The sequence below is a fragment of the Meles meles genome, chromosome 4, assembly GCF_922984935.1.
Source record: "Meles meles chromosome 4, mMelMel3.1 paternal haplotype, whole genome shotgun sequence".
In the NCBI taxonomy this organism is placed as follows: domain Eukaryota; kingdom Metazoa; phylum Chordata; class Mammalia; order Carnivora; family Mustelidae; genus Meles; species Meles meles.
The window spans coordinates 65,373,687-65,395,542 of NC_060069.1; the positions used below are offsets into that span (position 1 = coordinate 65,373,687).

The 21,856-nt window shown below is 36.7% G+C and overlaps 2 protein-coding genes across 2 annotated transcripts in view; one reads left to right on the top strand and one right to left on the bottom strand.

Annotated features, from left to right (window-relative positions):
* Nucleotides 1-21,856, top strand: part of SPATA16 (spermatogenesis associated 16) — a 236,938-nt gene that overhangs the window by 12,375 nt on the left and 202,707 nt on the right. Inside the window, exon 2 of the mRNA XM_046002990.1 lies at nt 491-1,123. Coding sequence (XP_045858946.1) covers nt 512-1,123 — 612 coding nt within the window. The 5' untranslated portion in view covers nt 491-511. The remainder of the gene's footprint in view (nt 1-490; nt 1,124-21,856) is intronic.
* On the bottom strand, nt 13,311-14,047 carry LOC123939996 (tubulin alpha-8 chain-like; the record flags this gene model as incomplete). The annotated part of the gene is made up of 1 exon (XM_046002249.1): nt 13,311-14,047. A coding segment is annotated over one exon (639 nt), but the record flags the coding sequence as incomplete, so codon positions are not given.

The following is a 21,856-nucleotide window of genomic DNA, read 5'->3' on the forward strand; positions in this document are numbered from 1 at the left end:
AACATTGTGCTTAAAACATTTCTGGAAGCTTTTCAGAGGAAGCAGCTGTGGTTTCTTTAGACTCCCAAGTCTATTATGCAGGTTAGCAGTATATTTTATAATGAGTTCTAGACCACCTGCCTTTCCAAGGAAATTAATATTGAGATGGATTTTTTTGTCTTTTTTTGTTCTCAGTACCTATGTATAAGGTTTTCCTATTCAGTGAATTTGGGCACCCCATAAAAATGTTCATTCAGTGTTGTTCAGCTATAGATTATTATTTTTAAAGACACTGTCTAAATGTGTTTTCAACAAATTCTTGGTGAGTTTGAGATTGAAACATACATTTCTCTAGTAAAACTGTCAGCAGATAATGTACATGCAGTTTTACTTTCAGGTAATAAAGGCCTATAATGAATAAACAGTGTTTCAAATGAATTTGACTATAGTTTTAAGCCATTAGAACTTCAAAATAATGTTCTAATTATTTCCCTTCTTCTCACACTTACAGGAGTTTCAGGGGGGGAAATCAATGGATTCAGGAAGCAGTAGGAATTTGGAGAATACAGTGAAGAGAGTCTATCCTGATCAGCTTATTCCAAAGATGAACACAAGCAAGAAAATGTCTACCTTAGCAAACCAACCAAGCATCCTGGAAATGTCACAAGAGGTTAAGAAAAGCTGTGGAGAAAAACAGGTAGAAATCACAGCTGAAAGAATAAAAATGGCAAAGAGCATTAAAGAAAAACAAAGTAATGACTTAGAGAAAGTAGCCTTTAAAAGGAAAGCAGAAAATGAAGAAAAGCCAGCTGGAAAGAAAGAGGCAAAAATAACAGAACTTGACAGCACGCTGATCACCATGCCTCTGCCTCACATTCCCTTAAAAAATATCATGGATGTGGAGGTGAAGTTGGTCTACATCGATGAAGAGGATGTGAGCTATGAGTTTGTTGAGTCCTTTATGTCAACTGGGATCCCACCAACGTGCCGAGCTGCTGAAATAGTAGACCCTTTGTATGTACCTAATGTCAGCTTTCTGCCCCAGATTGACAAATGGCTTCAAGTAGCCTTAAAGGATGCCAGCTCTTGCTACAGACAAAAGAAATACGCTGTGGCAGCAGGACAGTTCAGAACAGCATTGGAGGTATGGAATTAAAGAATATATAGATTGGGGACAGGAAACTGTGAAATGGAAAGTTTGATTACATTGAGCAGCTCTGATCATACAGTAATAAACAGTGATCATAGAGTGAAAATATTGAATGTTATCAGAATTATACAATTGCCAGTTTATATAAAGCAAATAAGATAGGCCTGCAAATTATATGCCTGTGTGCACTTTACATGTAGAAATCACCCAAAAAGCATACCTCATGCTTTTTTCTGTTAAACCCTGTAGTGAATGGTAACATAAAAAATGCTGTTGGTTTTGTAATTTAGGTGTATACCTATAAAAGCCATAAAGTTTTAGTATGGTGGTGGTGGGTAGAATATAGATTCTCTCTCTAGAAATAGGCAGTTAATGAGTATATGAATTTTCCCCTTTTGATATGTAGTGTTCATAATTAAATGCAGCCATCTTTGCTGCTTAGCATGGGCTGATAATTTATGCCTGATACTTCTTAAAAACAAAATAACACCATTTTACTTTATCATCAAACTTCAATTTCCTTCCCGTTCTAGTGAGCTTTATAAATAATTCTTTTTCTCTCTGCAAGCAGGTAAATTGGTCAGTATTGTTTATGGCGTAATAGCCCATGGATAAAATAAACTTGGGAATCACCACTAAAACACAAAATAGGTAGTGGGAAAATTGTTTCATCTTATGACTCACTGAATCTATAAAAGGTCCAAAGTGGGTCACTAGAAGTCATACTGACCTGACAATATTGGTGACTGCATATTTCATTAATTACAAAAAAAATTTTTTTCAATGCATTCTATATGTGCTTGGTGGCTCCTGGAGATAGAAAAACATGAGTTTTTCTCCTAACAATCTGGTGAGGGAGCCAAACCAGTAAACAGTTAAATAGAGATAGCATAAAGGGGCAGTGGATCCACCATAAGACAGAAGCATGAGCAGGAGTTAAGTGTGAGATGTTTGTGGTAGAGATGTAAAGAGTAAAGTATTATTTCCACTGTTACTTGCAGGTTAAAATGACTATATCTGCAATGAATTATTAATGGATAATGCCAGACAATGGTGTCCCTAAATATTTAAAAAGAAACTCTAGACACAGAAAAGAGGCCCAAAGAGATGAAGTGATGAAGTAGTGCACAAATGGATACATCTATAAATACTTCTGTCCTCACAAAGGGTCGTCTACCCAAAGTAAGGAAGAGTGTTGCATTATGAACTGTGAACTGTGTAGAAAGTGCCAAAAAATTAAGTTATCCACTGAGAGTCCTATACTGTCCTTTGAGCTAAAGACCAGAGGCCTCTGACTAGGGAAAAGATGCTAAAGAAAGGTTCCAAGAAGAACCCTAAGATCTTCTACTAAGGCCATTTTCTGCTGAAATTTTTTTAGGGTTGGGGACCAGGGTTAAATGTATAATTTTAAAGATGAAAAAAGTAATCATTTTGGAAATGAAAAAAAAAAGTGTAAAATAAGAAAGGATATAAACTTCAAATTAAGTCTGGGTAGAAGGGAAAACTATCTGTATTAACTAGAAGAAGTATCTGGTTTTTCCGTAAAACCCAATATTCAAAATTATAAAATTTGAATAAAATTTAATGACCCCACGATATAACTATACTAGAACATACGTTCTCTCTCTCTCTCTCTCTCTCGCAGCCAACACTCACGCTCTCTCTCCCTTTCCTCTACCTCTCTCCACTCCTCCTCAACCCCCCCCAACAAGGGTTTTTAGGAAAGTGTTGGATGTTGACACTAATTACTGGTAATTAACAAAGGTAATTATTTTGAGACCAAAACTTAGCTTAGACATCTGGCCTAGCTTTTGTCTAATTATCTTGGGAGTTAACTTTGAAATTTTACCTAGAATGTCTCTTAATAAACCAGAACTGCTGGGAATAGAAAAGATTTTTAAACTTTTTAATCCTTTCTTCTTCTAAATTTAACTTCCTCCATACTGACTGTTCATAGGTAGTATTTAACGCATCTCTCACTTTTCATTAGGTCTTAACATGACTTCAAGTGTAGCGTAGAATGGATGATAGAGACTAAGGCATTATGATAAGGATCACACCTGAAAGACAGATGCATGAATAAATATTTGAATATATTTAAGCTAAGATTAGGTTTGGCTGCAAGTGATAGAAAACCCAAAATAACAGAGTCTAAAGCAAGAAAGGTTTTTGTGTTGTTTTATTTTGGTTTTCCACATAATGTAGGTAGTCAAATGCTGGTATGGTACGATCATCAGAGCTCCAGATTCCACTTTGTTCCTCAAGATGTGGCATTGACCTCATGATCCAAATGGTAGCTCCTATTGGTGTCATCATATCCACACTCTAGCCAGCCAGAATGCAAGAAAAGGAAGAGAAGCACGTTTTATCCCCATGAGCACAATTCACAGGTGTTGCACACACTATTCCCATTTTTCTTTTTTCCATTGACCCAAATTTAGTCATGTGGCCACACAAACCTGTAAGGGAGGCTGAAAACTGTCGTCTTTATTTTGGATGGCCCTAACATTCAGAGGTTGTATTAATAATAAGAAGAGAATAGATATTGAAGGATAACTAGCAACTTTCCCATAAAATGCTTATTACTTGAGAGGCATCAGGAAGATATAGAATGCTTGCCAAATGGGTGGTACAAAGTTGGCTGTAGGAGTACACAGAATACTGGTTGTGGTTAAAGATAGAACCACAGAAAAGAAACAAAAATAAAACTGGGGAAAGTCTCTGAACATTGATATGATAATTTCCAATGTTTCTAATAACTCCATTAGAATATTCTACTTAGGTGTTGGTTTCCTTGTACTATTGACAAATTATTAGCTCCTTTTATTTTCATAACATGGTCACTAACTGGATAGGTAAATTTATGATACTTTTTTGAATGATTAAGATAAAATGTTAAGCAGTGATTCAGAAGATAACAATTTAGCTTCCATAAAGCAGTCAACTTCGATCTTTTAGGATTTCAGAACACAGGAAGCATTTATTTAAATGGGTTTGATGAAATTATTTTTTATCCTTTACTTTTACTATATAAAGTTGAACCAATTATGTGAGTGAGATTAGTGCTTAGTTCTGTGACCAACTCATCCATCTTTGTTAAGTTTTATTAAAACAGCCGTTATTTACTCTTGGGTTTGTATTCACATCAAAAGACATGCCAATAGGGCAGAAGTTATAAGCTGAAGATAAAAACACATTCATATTAAATCACATTTGTATGCTTAGATCCTTAATTTTTGAAGGACAGTTTTTTGTTGTTGTTTTTTTTTTTTTTTCCCCTGAAGTGATCAAAGACCTGATGATAAAGAGCACAGGAAATCATTTTGATAAAACATAAATTTTTGCTTTTTAGCCAGATTATTTAAAAGGTAAAGGAAGAAAACCTTTCACAATCTCTTATCGGGGGCAGACCAATAGTCCAAGAAAATTTTTGTCCTTCTGGCAGATGAAAATATTAAGTTCTAGTTTTTCTTAAGTATAACATTAATCATATCAAAGCTTATTAAAAAACTTATAATAAATTTATTTAATTTTATCCAGCTCAGACACACGTGAAATTACTTTCCCAAGGTTCTTTCTCCATAACCTTTCTACAACTTTTTTAGACTCAGATTTTTTCCCATTTTTTTCCCTCTTGTCTACTTCTCTTTAGGATAAAATTACTTTTTCCTCAACAAAAATGCATCTCCATTTCTCACACCTTCTTTTACTAAAAACACGCATCCTACTTTTCCTGCACATACAGTATTTCCCTTATTATACCTAGTAGTTTTAATTGTATATTAGAATTTTTCGCCCTTTAAATCCTAAATTTTAGTAAAAACTAAGCAATTGTGAACTGTTACATCAATATTCTTTAAATTGGCAAATTTACATTTTATGTTTTCTAAAGACAAATCCTTCCTTAGAGTACAATTTTTTCAGTGTGGCATAAAATATGTTTAGTGATAGATCCACATATCTTTAGTTCCTTTGTAAAAAGAAATCCAGAAGAGGATAAACCTATGTTCAATAATTAATGTTTCAGTTTTACCTTATTTGGAAGTGATCTGGATATTGAATGAATTTAACATAACTCATCATTGAACTTTTTAGCAAATTTTCAGGTTTTAGGTTACTGTAAAGATTTGAGGAAACTATCTAAAAAGTTCACCTAACAACTTTTTACCCTACCCTACCTGAAAGTTGTTAAAGTTCGAAGCTGAGGGCCAAAAAAGAATTCTTAAGACGTCTTTGGTGCACAAAGGTTGTTTTATTAAAGCATGGGGACAGGACCTGTGGGCAGAAAGAGCTGCACTGGGGTCATGAGAATTGGCCTATTACATACTTTCAAGTTGGGAGGAGTTGGGGTAGTATAAGCCTCCCAGGTATTTTTAGAAATAGGGTTTCCAGGATCCTGAGGGGGCTAGATATTGTTAGGAAAGGTTATTTATTACTGTTTAGTAAAAACTCAGTCATGACACCCTTCAGCTTTATATCGGTGGTCATAGACTTGGGGGATGATTGCCAAGATATATCTTGGAGGGTAGAGATATATGAAGTTTCCAAAGGAATTTTTAATTGTTAAGGGGGATTTACAGGGTCCTGGGGGTTGGGCTATGATTTCTTTTTGCCCTTAGTAAAATATCAACATCCAAGCAGTTGAATCCTTAGAGGAATGTCACTCTGCCTATTTCAAAGATTTGTCAATGGGCTATAGGTTGTAAGGAAATGTAATAAGTTTTCTTCTGCCATTGTTTCCCACATTACGATCTACATGTGTTTTAATCTACTTGTTCTTAACAATTATGTTTAGATTACCCACAAAAACTTGATAAGACATTAGAAAAAGTCAGTCATCTTAAGTTATTTTTTTGGACAACATATTTTAATAGAGATATAAGAACTTACTTGACTAGTAAACCTACGTGGAATAAAAGTTTTATGTTTACTGCTGAAAACACTAAAGACATGCCTTAAACTAGCTTTTATTTACTAGAGATTATTACTCTAATAACTTTAATTTTGTTAAATTAGCTTTTATTTACTAAAGATTAATCCTAGATCATGTGAATTTAAAAATCATTTGGGTTAATTTTTTTATATTTCTGAGAGTTTTAGAATACCCAGTCCTTATAAGCACTTGCCTTTAAACCAACTAAATAGATCTTTTTTACAAATTAATTTTGGCAACATCCATCCAGCGGTAGAAAAATATCATATATCTACTATACACATATATAGACACATGTAAACACACACACACAGAGACCTTATAGCTTCATTTAGAAATTTTAACCATAAAACAGGCATGATAATGTAAAATTCATTAATTATAAAAGCACAGTTGGAATAAATTAAAGTTTGTTTGCTCAGATGGCTAAAGCTTTTTCTACTAATATTGTGGTGAAGACACTTAAGATTTGTATTTGTCCTAACAAACTCATGGAAGCTGTGGAGCATTTTTTATTAAAAGAAGGAAGAAAAGGAAAGGAAAGGGGAGGGAAAAAGGAGGAACTCTCCCCCCCCTGCCATTTTTTTTCTTCCAGTAAGAATTACCTCCCCAAAGTTTTTACTTTCAAGAGATGGCCTAGGTAAGAGTTTCTATCTCAAAGGTACAGGGAAGAATGTAAGTTTCTCCAAGAAGGACTTTAGTTTTCTAAGGCCAATATTTACAAGTCTTTTGAGATAAATGGTGGAGATTTTAGGATTGGTTAAAAAGGAATAGATGAACCTTGAGCTGCCTCTGGAGCTGCATTTTTAGTGCAGAGAAGACACGTAAGATGGGGACAGTTCTCAGTTCCTCAAAGAATTGGCTCACAGCCTAAAGGACACCAAGGGTTGATCCACCAATTAAACTACACTATTTTTTTAGTAAGTTCTTTTTCAAATCCCTCAGACGGTTTTTTGTTTTTCTCTGGGTATAGAGTTTCATTTTGGCTTAAGAGAGGAAGCCTAAAAATAAATTCTTAACAGCCTCTGTAATTGGGCCAATTTTTGACCACAGAGCTACTTTGTAGCTGTTAGCCAAGACAAACAGTAAATACTTCTGACAGTACTGAGCAACCCCTTAGACTTACGAGGTGTCCCCAAAGAGGTTGCAGAAGATATTTTAATTTACTCTCTTTACCAAGTACTACAGACAGAGAGCTGGGAAAGCTGAATCTACTAAGAATTCTCACCCTTAGTTGGCTTCTGCCTGTTTTTCCAGGATTCCATCTGCAGATTCTGACTGGGGTTTAAAATGGAGAGTGTAGCTCTGATATTTACTAGAATTTGGCAAGATTTTTCATTAAATTTAATTTTAGTTTCCTTTAGCTGTTTAAGGGAATAATGTAACAGTTTACCAGGAAATGAGTGAGTCCTATCAGTTTGGGGAAGGGCCCATATGGGGGCCTTCCTTTGAAGGTAGATATGGGAGCATATGAGTTGGTGTTAAAGAATTTGCATAGGGCCTTTGAGGACAGTCTGTTTTCTAGTGTCCCAGATGATTACAACTGAGACATCAGTTTCTGGACCAGTGTTTTGATGATGGATTTTTAGGAGGCTATAAGGGGAGAGGCCTAGGTGTTATTTTAGATATCTTTTGTGTCTTTAGTTGTTCATTAGCCTTTTGCAACAAAATTTTCAATAAAGTATTTTAGAGTCTATCAATTAAGATAGGTATCCTATTCGTTCGTTTGATTTGGGAGAACTAGCTTTTAAGTGTACTTCTTAAATAAACAATCTTATCTAAATAAGACCTTAATGGTCATTGTAATTCTAGTTGTTTTTTAGTACGATTTTGCCAGTTTTGTAGATATTTATAGCTTCTGTGTCCAAAGTTCTTAGACATAAATAAACTGTATGGCAGAAGGTGCCACACTTAACTCTCTGGATTTTAAGGATCTCATTTTTATCATTCATTCATTCATTCATTTTAGCTTAGCCTTTGGGTCTCTCAGAGCCAAATTAATACTTGAAAAGGATGTGCTGCCAGGCTAAGAGCTGTGTCATGTTTTACAGTATACTTCATTGCATGGAAATGTTCTTAAAGTTGTTAGATGACCCTACTGTCAATCTAACCCACTCTGGATAACCAACTTATCCTTCCATGGGAGTCTTTGAGTTACATAATGAGTGACCTTCAAGTGTTTGACTCTTGCCCACCAATTTTTGTGGCTTTTTTAGTTTCTAAGATTCCCATTAGCAGTTAGCCTTTACCTCATTTTTACATTGCATACCAGCAATAACCAACAAACTGGGGTCTGGGGAAAGAACTGAACCAGCAAACTTCAATAAATAGGGACTATGGGTGAGGATCTCAAGATAGGATCAAGGGCTGAGGTTTACCTGTTACTACAGACAGACCAAGAGAAGGCTGTGCATGTACCACCAGCAATTCCCTTTGTGGAACCTGGGACCAGGATAAGGATTGAGCCAACAGAACCCTAAGAATGGGGGCAGCTGACTGATTCCAAACAAATGGAGGAATGCAGCTGCCTCCAGCAATTGCAAGCATGGAAACTTCCAAACAAACGGGGAACTACAGACTAAACCATCAGCAATTTCCAACATGGAATTTGGCGATAGTTCCAAAGGCTAGGGTTTTTTACTCAAAGACCTGGGAATTGCAGACTGAAAAACCAACTAAATCTGGAGCTCCACACAAAGTGAGCAGAGCTCAGAACCAAGAACTCACCCACAGCCCTCAGAAATGGCAAGAAAGACACACTTAGACTCTTCACAGGTTATCATGCCTGTGTTTCTCATTATCCCTGAAGCTATCGAAATCTCCTTTAATCTTGCTGCTGCCACCAAATCTATTAAAAAAACAAACAAAAATTCAACTGAGTAAATTTAAAGATCTAATTGGTTTTATTCAATAGTTCAAGAATGTGGCAACATGTTATCTAGTAGTAGAAAGGAGCTCTGAAGGGCAAAAGGCAGAAAAGGGGCAGGAAAAGGAAATTATTAATAAAGAATGCATTATTTTAGGCAAAATCGCCCTTAAGAATAGAAAGGGTTCATCAGGTGGATTATCTAAATAGTGATGACCAGCTAGTTTCATGTTGACTGGTTAAAGGTTATATTTCTGGAAGGCTGAAACTGAAATTAGGTTAGGTATTAAGTCCATCTGCTGACATGGGACTTAGCACAACTGATTCCACCTGGGGCCTGTTATCTCTTTGCTTAACAGATGGGACTGTTCTTTTGTTACTAATGAAAAAACTAAGTGACAGATAGGTTGAGTCACTTGCTGGAGGGACAACAGTTAGCAGTGGTAGAACCAGAAGCTGAACCAGGGTGGTCTCGTTCCCCAATTAACCACTATGCCTTTAGCTACTCTAACTGTGAGTTTGTTGGAAATACGGAATTTTGGATTGTGCCAGGAGAGTGATCCTTGTGCACACTGTAATTTGAGGAGCATAAGTCAACATTGAATGATTTGCCCTTCAGTTGAAACTTCACAGTTTGCTTCTTAACTTAAAATGTTCTATGCTCTCACTAATTTCGTAAGAAAGAATTTCCTTTTAAATCACTTTTTTTTCAATAACAGTGCTCTAGAATTTTTGAATTTCAAGGACCTGTAAATAAAAAAAAAAGTTAGTGGTGGACGAGAGGATTTACACTATATTTGTATTGTCCAAGAACATTATAAAAATTACAATCTAGGGGTGCCTGGGTGGCTCAGTGGGTTAAAGCCTCTGCCTTCGGCTCAGGTCATGATCCTAGGGTCCTGGGATCAAGTCCCACATTGGGTTCTCTGCTCGGTGGAGAGCCTGCTTCCTCCTCTCTGTCTGCCTGCCTCTCTGCCTGCTTGTGCTCTCTGTCTCTCAAATAAATAAATAAAATCTTTTAAAAAAATAACAATCTATTTTCGTCATTATTTTATAAAAGTATGGAACAGTTTAATGCCAAAGGGATAGAAAATAGAAAGGACACACTGTGGTTCACTTGGTTAAGCATCTGACTTCGGCTCAGGTCATGATCTCAAGGGTTCTGGGATTGATCCCCACATGGGCCCCATTATCAGTTGGAAGTCTGCTTGTCTCTCTCTCTCTCCTCCCTCCACCCCATCTTCTGGCTCATGCTCACTCACTCTCTATCAAATAAAATCTTTTAAAAAAAGAAAAAAGAAAGGGTATACTCTCAGAATGAAGAATATTTTAAAAATATGTTATGTACTAATTTTATGAAAAGATAACTAAATTGTCTTTATCTTTTTGTTTCCCCATGAATCAGTAAAGTATTGGTCTGAGAACCCACTTTTGGGAATCACTGTTCTAGAACACATTGCCTTTATGGTAAATTGTAGGTATCCAGATGATTGAACCTGCACCAAGGCCTTCTTATGTGATTACTTCCAGTGTAATGGAATTTGGTATGAGGCAGGTCCATTTTGGAGCCCATCCAGGGGGGTTTATTTAATGAAGTAGCAAAGATATCTCATTATAGGGCAGCCTCACCTATAATTGCTCTGCTGAGAATAATTCTGTAGCAAATCTCTAGGGCATGAAAATGTGGACATCCCAGAAAGCTTAATTTAAATTGATTCTAACACAAGATAGTTCTTAATGCAATATAATCAAGAAATCAAGAGTTCACCAAATTCTCTGAGTGCCTGTGTTGTCTTTTTAAACATCTGTGGATTTGCATATGGATGCAGTATGCATTTCTTAAACTCCTGCTGGGATCCAGGCCCTCTTTATTCAGATAAACACTGGAAGAGGCCTCAAAGATATTATCAACTCCATTTTACAGATAAAGAAACTGATATTCTAAAAAGTTAAAAAACAACAATTTACAGAGCCACAACTAGTTTGTGGCAGGGCTGAGATTGAAGTCAGGTGCCCCAATTTCATATCTGAAATTCTTTACTCTATTGCGTTTCACCTTTAAAGTGTATAAAAATTGTATAGGAATATTATTAAAAAGTAGATTCTGATGCCTTACATCTTTGATGGGGCACCAGATGCCTTATTTCAAATAAGCTCCCAAACTGCTAGTCCAGGGACCCCTTTAAAAAGTAGCAAGGATTTATTCTACACCATCTTCACAAGTGCCTGCCACTGTCCCTCTAGCAAATTAGTGGTACGCACTTTCATATATGTAGTTCATATAGCCATAGGTGTCCTTGTGGGTCCAGAGCTGTGATAGACAGAACCCTGAATTTGGATTATCTGTGTCTGATGCTGTTTCTGGTTCCTAATTGTTGTGCGACTTTGAGCAACAAACATCCTTTAACTCCTTAGAACACTTAAGTAGGAATAATAGCAGGAATGATAGTAACTAATGCCCAACTACAACATACATTCATATAGAACTGCTTGTTGAAAACCGTGATGAACTCCACATTCATGTACAAGTTGTCATTGTACTTATCAAGTACCTCATTTCCCTGAACAGGATGAATGTAACCTAAAACTTTAATACCCCAGAATATTTTTCCTAGTTTAGTGTTTACCGTTATTGTTTTAACCTGTAACCTTTTTCCCCCTTAGCATTAAAAATTTATGGTCTTCTTTTAACAATACTTGAAATTCAGTTAAAGCAAGGGGCCAAATAATGCATGTTTTCCACTCTGTTCCCCCTTTCAGAACCAGTGATCTAAATCAAACACTATTTTGAACCATTAACTGCTTCTTGCAAAAAAATAGAAGCTTTCACTTAAATGCACAAATTGTTAGCTAGAAATACTTCATTTTTTTCGTAGTTTTCAAGTATAAACTGACTGTTGAACTTCATGTTCAGGATTAAACATTTCAGTTTTTAACTTGACTGTTGCCATCTTTGTTCTATTTAGGGACATCATAACTAATAAGTATCTAATGATAAAAGGTATTTTTCTATGCTAGCAAATTTACATAGCAGGAAAACACAAATGCCTCTCTTAAACTCAAAAATAAAATAACAAAATTAGATACATCCCTATAAACACTAGTTAAGTGAGATAAATCTCTAGAAAAGCAGGATTCGTCAATATAAGAATAAAAGTAAAATAATACCACTAACATTTACTAGCTGTTTCAGCCTGTCACAGTTCTAAATGCAGGGGGTACAAATACCAGTAAAAGTTAGTTCCTGCCCTCAGGGAACCAGAGATTAGAAACAAAGAATAGGGCCCACTGCCTACATTCTAAGACTTCATTTGCATTTCCAGGTTATGCATTTTTAAATTTTAATTTAGTGTGTTATTGTTTAGATCCTTAAAGGTTTTTTTATTCTGAAATGTGTCTTTCAAGTGGACATTTAGAAGGACTTCCTACATATTTCAGTGTAATTTAATTAATTTCAGTGGTCATCAGTCGCATCGTAGAGGAATCAAAAAGATTAAAAAAGATTTAAGCTACATAAAGGAGAGTTGATTGTTTAAAGGAACAAAATATTTTTCAGGCTGAGTATTATTAAAAAGATAGGGGAAATGGGAAAAATGTGTAAGTCCACCCCTTTGTTTGGATGGGCTCCTGTTTTTATGGAGGCTTTTGATCCAGATGGCCCTGGCTCCCAGGCACAGCTGAGTCATCTGACTCCTACTAAGTCCCCACTTCCCTTTTCTTCATAAGAGCAGCCATGGACACAGTAAGAAAAGGAGCAGCAGTTCGGATTTGCACAAGGCACCTGAAAAAACATGGAGAGCTTGTGGGGAGAAATGTGGGGAGAATCAAAAAGGGGAAGGAGAGTGGGAAAGGGGGCAAGTGAGGGTTAGAGGCTGGCATCTTCATCTCAGGAAGAACTAAGTTTCCCATAGTGGTAGAGTAGGGGGATGGGGGTGACTACGAGCATTTTCAATAAAGAAGACTATGCTATAATTTGTATCATTTTACAAATGAAAGAACAATTACATTTCACATAAAAATATTATGAGCCTCATAGATTCTTGACATAATTCCAACCAACTAGGGAAGCTATTAAATTATATATTATATATGTGTGTATATATAATATAAATTAAATATATGTTATAAACATATATATATTATAAAGAGAGATATACATAGAGAGAGAGATACCTAAAACCACCCTCAGAGAGTCTGATACAACTCTGGGCTTCAGACAACACCATGCCTGGGGCATTGGTATTTAAAGTACCCAGGTCATTTTACTGAGTAGGTGACAGCTGAGGACTGCTGGCGTAGAAAATGATCATTACTTTCTTCCCCTATAAAATCACCTACAAAATGTATTAACCCATATGTGTTTTTTTTTTTTTTTTTTTCGCTTGCAACACTGACTGTATTGGTAGGGGGTTAGGGAAACAGTGGAACGAGAAATACAAAACCAGGTAGAGAGACCGGGCGTTGCAGGGGCCAGGACCCCCTAGAACTCCTCACTTTCATCTTCGCCGTCCATAGACTCTGTTCCCACTTCTTCATAATCCTTCTCCAGGGCAGCCAGGTCCTCCCGGGCCTCTGAGAACTCTCCTTCCTCCATGCCCTCGCCCACGTACCAGTGCACAAAGGCCCGTTTGGCGTACATCAGGTCAAACTTGTGGTCGAGGCGGGCCCAGGCCTCAGCGATGGCTGTGGTGTTGCTCAGCATGCACACGACCCGCTGCACCTTGGCCAGGTCGCCGCCGGGCACCACTGTGGGGGGCTGGTAGTTAATGCCAACCTTGAAACCTGTGGGACACCAGTCCACAAACTGGATGGTACGCTTGGTCTTGATGGTGGCGATGGCGGCGTTCACGTCCTTGGGCACCACTTCCCCGCAGTACAGCATGCAGCAGGCCATGTATTTGCCATGGCGAGGGTCACACTTGACCATCTGGTTGGAGGGCTCGAAGCAGGCGTTGGTGATTTCTGCCACTGACAGCTGCTCATGGTAGGCCTTCTCCGCGGAGATGATGGGGGCGTAGGTCACCAGGGGGAAGTGGATGCGGGGGTAGGGCACCAGGTTGGTCTGGAACTCCGTGAGGTCCACGTTGAGGGCCCCATCGAAGCGCAGGGAGGTTCCAATATTTAAGTAAATATGAGAATATTATTTAAGTGTAAATTTCCAAGGAATACATTTTCATGATAATGATATTTAAATGTTTCTTGATGCTTTTTAATAGCTTAAGAATATTTATTACTTCTCTTAATTCCCCTTAAAAAACATATTACTTAAAAAGCAAATTCACTTGTTGAATATTTCTCTATTAATACCAAGAAATACGTGATACTAAACTCCAGTCAGTGGTTAGTTAGTATGTGTCTCTGAAAAATTAAATTTATCCCATTAGTGATGACCTCATACAGAACAAATTATTAATCTATGAGAAACTGAGGGAGGTTCCAATGAACGTTCCAATGAACGGGATTGTTTTCATAGTTTACATGTGTTTGTTATGCATTTGACCCAAATGGCAATAAATGTTAGTGTAGTTTTTAAATATAGTTAACTCAGTTTACATTGTTCTGAATCAAAATCTGACCAACTCAAATCATTGAAACTTTACAAAACACTAAATTGTATTTCAATTGGATGATTCCATGTTGAGGTTTACACACACATACAAAGACAATTCTTATCCGAGTATTAGGTAATGTTACCCAACATTTCTCCCACTGTCCAACTTTCCAAGTTTATTGCTAGGCTTCCAAAGCCAAATAAAGTTAAAAACAGCAGTCCTCTGTCTTTTTCTCTGTGCCTTTCCAGCCTTCATACACAATACAGTGTGGTGTTCAAACAGATTCTGCAGGTGCTGAGTAGATGAGATCCACTTGAATTTGTTCACAGAAATGTAACACAGAGTGAGTTTGTGAGTTACTCTTTTGATTCAGATTATCTAAAAGAACAGGAGGGAAAATTTTTTATTTCAACATCTAAATATTTGTTTCACTCTTCTGTTGTCTCATTTGGCATTCAAGAAAATAGAGAAGGCTTTGTTTCCACCTGGGAGATGATGCTATTCCTATCAGAAATAAGATATAGTTAGGTAAGGGGTAATGAAAAAGGGAAAATATTTTCACTATACTGTCTCATTGTGGTTTCCTTGTTTTGTATGAATCGTTATGAGTACCTAGAACATTGGGTTCAAACATACTTGAATGCCACTGTCAAAGTATATTTTATATACAGAAATAAATAATTTCTGGAGTACCTGTTTTAGTCGATAATGATGATGATAAGACCAATCTATGAATAAGTAGTTATTGATTTTGTGGGGTAATTTGTGCCAATTAATCAACCACAGATTATTAGATGATCACTTTCTCACTACTTCTTTCAATAGACATTTTACTTACCATGACCGAAGTATTACTTTTAGAGGAAAGCAGCCGGGGGGATAAGGATAGGGAGAACCTGAAAGAGAAAACTCCAGGCTAAACAGGAAGAAATTGAGTGCTGCAAGGGTAGAAAGTTCAGGGAAGAATGGGGAGAAATGAAGAGCTGACAGCTTGCCAGAGGGCCATGCATGTCTTTTCAAGATATTGGACATTATCTAGTAGGCCACAGGTGGTCTCCCAAAAGGATTAATATGGAGAATGATGGAGTGAGATTTTTGTTCTTGCTATATCAATCTAATGTATATAGAAAGCAAAGATATTGTTCAGTCTCTGGGTTATAATCTATTACTGGGTTGTGAAATCAATTTCAGGGGTTGTGATCAGCATTATGCTTAATAGAAATAGAAACATAAGAGAATAGAATAGAATAGGAATACAATACAATAGAAAATATTGAGTTCGTAGAATATTGAAAGGTAAGTATTATGTGGTAAAATTTTGATTTCTCTTATATAGCTAAGTATACCTATACCTATAAATAAAAATATAAATAGGAAAAAGAGAATGTGTGCTTTCTAGCTGTCTGTGTTGGGGGGCAGAAAAGGTGTCCTGCTTGTGATGTAACATATACTTATTACCATGGAACTTGGTAAAAAATAATTGAAAACCACTCGTTTAGAAGCAGATTTGAGTCAGAAAAGACCAGAAGCCATTTGGAGGTTATTCCTGTAATAATCTAGGTTAGAAAAGTAAAGGGCAGATCCGGATGAGCAATAGTTAGTAAAAGAGGAGAAACCAAAGTAAAGGGAGGAAGGAAGGAAGCCAGGAAGCAAGGAAGGAGGGAAATTTTTTACACACTGGCGGCAGGTGAGACAAAGAAGCATTTTCTAAGGATCAAAGTGCCACCAGCTCAGAAACAGGAGTACATTTAGAGGTATATGGATAAATGCAATCTGGGACATATTTTGTGTGAAGGCAGGTGGCAAAGCAGCACATTTGTTGGATAGAGGCATGTAGGAAGCACAGAGGAGAGTTTATAACCAAAGATAGATATATTAAAGAATCATCCATACTTGATACTACTTGAAGTGCAGCAAGAAGGATGAGGAGCACATGTAGAACATGTGACTCTTGATCGTGGGGTTATAAGTAGAGTTAAGAAAAAAGAAAAGAAAAAAGAGGGATGAGAAAAGAGTATGGAGAATGTGAGCAATTAAGAAAAAACTATCAAATTAAGAAATGATGAGACTAAGTTAATTAAGAGGGAACTCTAAGAAGTAATTCCTCGTGGACCAGGGGCTTTGAAAAAATAGCTTGTTACAGAGTTTCTAGAGGTAGCATTAAGAGTGAAAAATAATCTGTTTGGCTGTCAAGGGTCTATGGAGAGAAGACTATTAATGGTTATCACCATGACTTAACTTGGAAACCTTGTTTCCTTGAGAATGAGACCAGACTGGGGAAATAGTTTGAACCCCAAAAGTTAGATTAACCATGTTCACACATATCCTATTTAGAATGTGGCTAAAATTTAGCATGCTTAATTTTTACCTTAAAATTTCACACACTGGAAAAAAACAGTCTTTGGGCTCATTGTATGGTTGAGTATATGTTATAATCTCAATTACCTCTGTTAAAAGAATAAACTATTATCTCAAGCTGACACCTGATTTCATTATATAATCAAGTGAAAGCTGTTCTCCTTGCCCCCCCCCCCAAAAAAGCTTGGCTTATTTCTAAACAAAGCAGAAGTGAGATTGAAAGGGAAAGTGGGCACAGTGTCCAAAATACCAAAACCTTCACCTTGAAAGGAAGAGGAGAAATGGAACAATAGTTCAAAGGGAATGTAGAGTGATGGGTTGATTTTCACTTTTGGAAAATGAACACTGGCAGTGGTGCCTGGGTGGCACAGTCAGTTAAGCATCAACTCTCAATTTTGACTCAGGTCCTGATCTCAGGGTCATGAGATGGAACCCTATGTTGGTCTCTCATTCAGCACAGAGTCTGCTTGAGAGTCTCTCTCCCTCTGCCCCTCCACCTGTGAAAGAAAGGTGGGGGGAAAGAGGGTGGGAAAGGGAGGGAGGGGAGGAAAGAGGCAGAGGGAAGGAGGGAAGGAAGGGGGGAAAGGAAATGAACACTGGATATGATTATATTGGAAAAGCCCATAGAGAAAGAGAGAGAATGATGGTAATAAAAAGATGATTGAGGGTGTGAGATCCCCAAGGAAGTATGAAAGGATAGGGGAGTGGAGACGGATGAAACATGAGGAAACCTGTTTCACTAAGAAGGAAGAGTTGTTATAGATGCAGGATAGGTTGAAATAATTCTAAACGCAGATTTTTTAATTGAATTGGAAGCAATTGAAGGATAAAGGGCTGTATAGGATTAAGGCAGAGGATTCAGGGCCTCTCCAAGGAAGAGGGACCATGAATCTATAATGATAACAAACAACAAAGTTATATGATTTTCAGCAATATGTCTCTGAGAATCCAAAATTTCTACTCAGACGTAAGGTTTTGATGAGGTGGACACAAGGGCAGAACTATTTTGATTAATGATGAGAAATAGTTATAGTGGTGGGCTGTGGGTCTAGGCTGGGTAGGAAAGAACAGTAGAGAGCTCTCAGATTGAGAGAGTGTGCATTGCTGCAGGGACTGATGGCTAAGGGAAGGGCATTTGGGACAAGAGAGTGAAAGAATGGCTAGAAGGTTTAGTCAAGGAGTAGTACTGGAGTATAAGATTTGAGAAGCTAACTTCCATGGGATTGTGTTGTTAAATTAAACCAATTGAGTTGGGGACTTATAAATAAGCGAAAGGCCAGCATATTAGATGTCATCTACAGCTGAATGTCACTTAGGTGACATCAGGACAAAGAACAAAGAGGCACCATAATCCAGGTATAAACTCTTAGTAAATGTGGGGAAATAAGCAGGAGTTGGTAGATGACAGAATTGGAGAGGATAGAATAGCTAGATGACACCGTATTCTGGGATGCTGAGCTAAGGAAGGACAAACCCTCTATGTGACAGAGGCTGGAGGGTGGGGTGAAGTTGGGCTCCTTAGAGGGCCTGGCTTAAGTTGAAGAATGTGGAAGAACATTCAACCTCTTTCTTGATTAAGGGTATGGTGTAATTTGTTTACAATAGGAGGAATCATGTACATGAATGAGAGTGGGCAGCAGTGGGAGGACAGATTTCAGAGGGGAAGCCACAGAACACCACTGGAATGAGACATGGGGAGTGTCTCACTCAAAAAGGGTTGAAACATGCTTAGGGCAGCAAGTATTAATTATCCTACCCTTCCTTTCTCCTGGTCAGTGATCTAACCCAGGTGAAGGTCCATACATAATCCATTTGTGCTCAGTCTTCTTGGAAAGTTCAGCAAGGCTTAGTCTGAAGGAGAAGAAAAGTGTAAGAAAAATGTTCTTCTTGTTACTTGTACCTTTCCTGTGTCCTTTTTCCTTATGAATGTGCAGCACTAATCAAAAAACAGTAAGAGTTATTAGAATTATATGAACTGCTACCATGATAAATTGCTTTTATAATATACCTTTAAAGTTAGTCAGTAGGGTTATTTGTATATTTTGGCATGCTCATCTATATTTATTGAATTTTTCTCATTTTTGATATTTGAAATATTGCTGAATAATTGTTTATGACTACTTGGAAGAAACATATTAATACATATAGTGGTAAGCACATCTTTTTAATGAAAATGTCATGCTAATTTACCTAGAGTGTTTAAAAAATTAATTTAAAATATTGATAAATAAGAATTCTCAGTGACTTTATTAACACACTGTATGTGTGTATGCACGTGTGTGTGTGTGCTCTGTGCCTTTAGTATCCTCTATTTGGGATGTTTCCGAGAGCACTGACTTTGAGATAGGGTGAGCATTATGTGTTGGCATGTAAACTTTTAAGCACAACAAATAAATGTTTTAAAATTCCAAACAATGTTGAAAAAAATAAATAAAAAAATTTTTTAAATGGTGGAGAAAAAAAAATATTCACACTTTCCACTGCTATCATAAGGTGTGAATATCAAAAGCTGGCAACTTCACACCAGTTGGTTCTTTTGTTTTTATTTTAACCATTTTATAACTTCAAAATTTCTCTCAGCAAGGGACTGGAAAAAGATACCCAAAGTAGTTAAAGTAGCTCAGCCCTGATACTAATCTCAAGTTAGGAACGAAGAGAATGTCCTATCATTTGTATGGGTTATGGGAGCAGCAATCAAGTATCCACTTAAGCAAAAGAAGTAAGTAAAATATTATGCTCTCTAACACCAGGGACTTATGTCATCTCTGAGTACAGGAAGCCATCACTGGCACCAAAGGCCCTGCTCAGCATTTCTGGCTCCAGCAGAGAGTTGTCCTCACAGACACTTTAGAATTGAGTTATTATATACTTCTCTCCACTTTAGTGGCATGAACACTAAAGGTGCATTCTAAAGTAGGACCCGACTGCTAAGTGATGGATTTAGGCAGAGTTCTTGGATGGGCATCCAGAGAACATGATCTTACATGTAGGACTGTCCATTTAAGGCATCCCTCAGTTGCTGCCACTGCCGCCTGTTAATTTAGTCTGTCAAAGGAAGAATATGAAAAAATGAAAATGAATGCCAAAAGCTTAGCTGATGCTGGAGAGAGGTGTAGGTGGTTATGACAGGTTTTTGACCTCCACTTAAGTACATCCTGATGACAGTAACATGCACAGTGGGATCCTCAGACCAGTCAGCTGCTCACCCACACACAGCATGACTATCACAACTGAGAGGTGTCCTGGACCACTCAGTGCATTTGTTTCATATATTTAAAATTTTCTCACTGTTTTTTGAGGTAGGTAATATATTTGTACAGATCAAAATTAAAGAGGTAGAAAAATAGTACGTAGCAAAAAGTCTCCTTTCCACTCTTATCCTCCAGCCACCCAATTTCCACCTACATGGGCAACCACCATTTATCAATTATGTTAATAAATATAAGAAATTTGGTAATACATAGTGTTCTTTCTGAGCCTGACTTCAACTAAATTCTTAGAGCCTTGTCCAAATCAATGTATATGTATTTCCTCCTCTTTATCATGGCATAAAATTCCATTATATTGAAGACATATATTCCCCATTGATGAACATATGGGTTATTTCCAGTGTTTTCTTAGAAATAGTGCTACAATTAAATAGAGTATTTTGCTCTTAGAAATGGTGTTGTGGTTAACCACCTTACGCACATGTCATTTTACATTAATGCAGGCATGTCTGCAGAATATATTCCTTGAGTTAGAATCCAAAAGTTGGCATATTTGAAACTTCAATTAATATTGCTGGATTAGACACCTACAGCTGTGTATGAGACCTCTTTTCATTTATTCTAAGCATAGTAGTGTGTTACCAAATTTTATTTTTTCCAAAATAATAGATTTAAAAAATCAATGTGTAAGATGAATTTGCATTTCTCATAGGATATATGAGTTGAGAATCTTTTCACATGTTTAAGAATCATTTGCATTTGCTTTTCTGTGTGTTTTCCACTTCTGTGTATATACCTGGGTTGTTGGTGTTTGTCTTAAGAGTGCAGTATTTTAAATTCAAAACAAATTTGAAAAGTTCCTTTTGGACAAGTAAGTTTTCTCTTCTATAATTCTGATAATTCTTTGCAGAGTAGGAGAAAGTGATTTCCTTTTAACTTGTGTTGGGTATAAACTTGCATTAGGACCCAATTATCATCCTTTAGTAGTGCCAATGCTGACCTGAGTGGCCATTGCTTATAGTGTGAGGTAAATGTCTCTAAAACAAAGTGCATGCTCATATTTTCAAGAAATGGGATAGTAGTTAAGCAGTATACAACTAGAAAAAAAAATATTCCTAGTCTATAAAAATCAGAAAGCTCTTTATTAGTAGTAAGGTTCTTGTATAAAGCATTATGTTTTTCTTACATTTGAAGATTGTAAAATCTTTGGCAATTTAGGAATTGTTTATTACTTGAGATTGTTACATTATAGATTTTGATGTTTCTAATGAACCAAGTCTAAAGTTGTCACTGCTCCTAGATAATCCTTAGAGGAAAAATAAATGTGGAAGAGGTTAATAGCTAGCTCAATGTAGAACACACCTAGAATATTTATCTAATAATGTGTTTTATAGGTAACAAATGGTAGGACAGTTTATTAATTCTGGGTGACCTTTTTCTTGTTAGATTTTGTTGGTTCCACTTTAATTAGTGTCTGGTACAAATCATTGATTTCAAGTAGGAAAATAATGTGATTCCTCCTACTATATATTTACTCTAGAACAAGAATATAAAGACTGTCAATAATGGCTAAGTTAATCATGATACTCAACTTGGAATTCTCTCTGACTGGTGGCAGTGATTTGATAGAAAGACTATTTTTCTTCCATCACATCAGAAGACCAATGCCGTGAGCACTGTGTATTGTGTAAGACTGATGAATCACAAATTTGTATCCTGAATACATTATATGTTAATTAAACATAACACATAACATAACATAATACATTATATGTTAATTAAAAAAAGACCAATATTGAACTCTGAGTA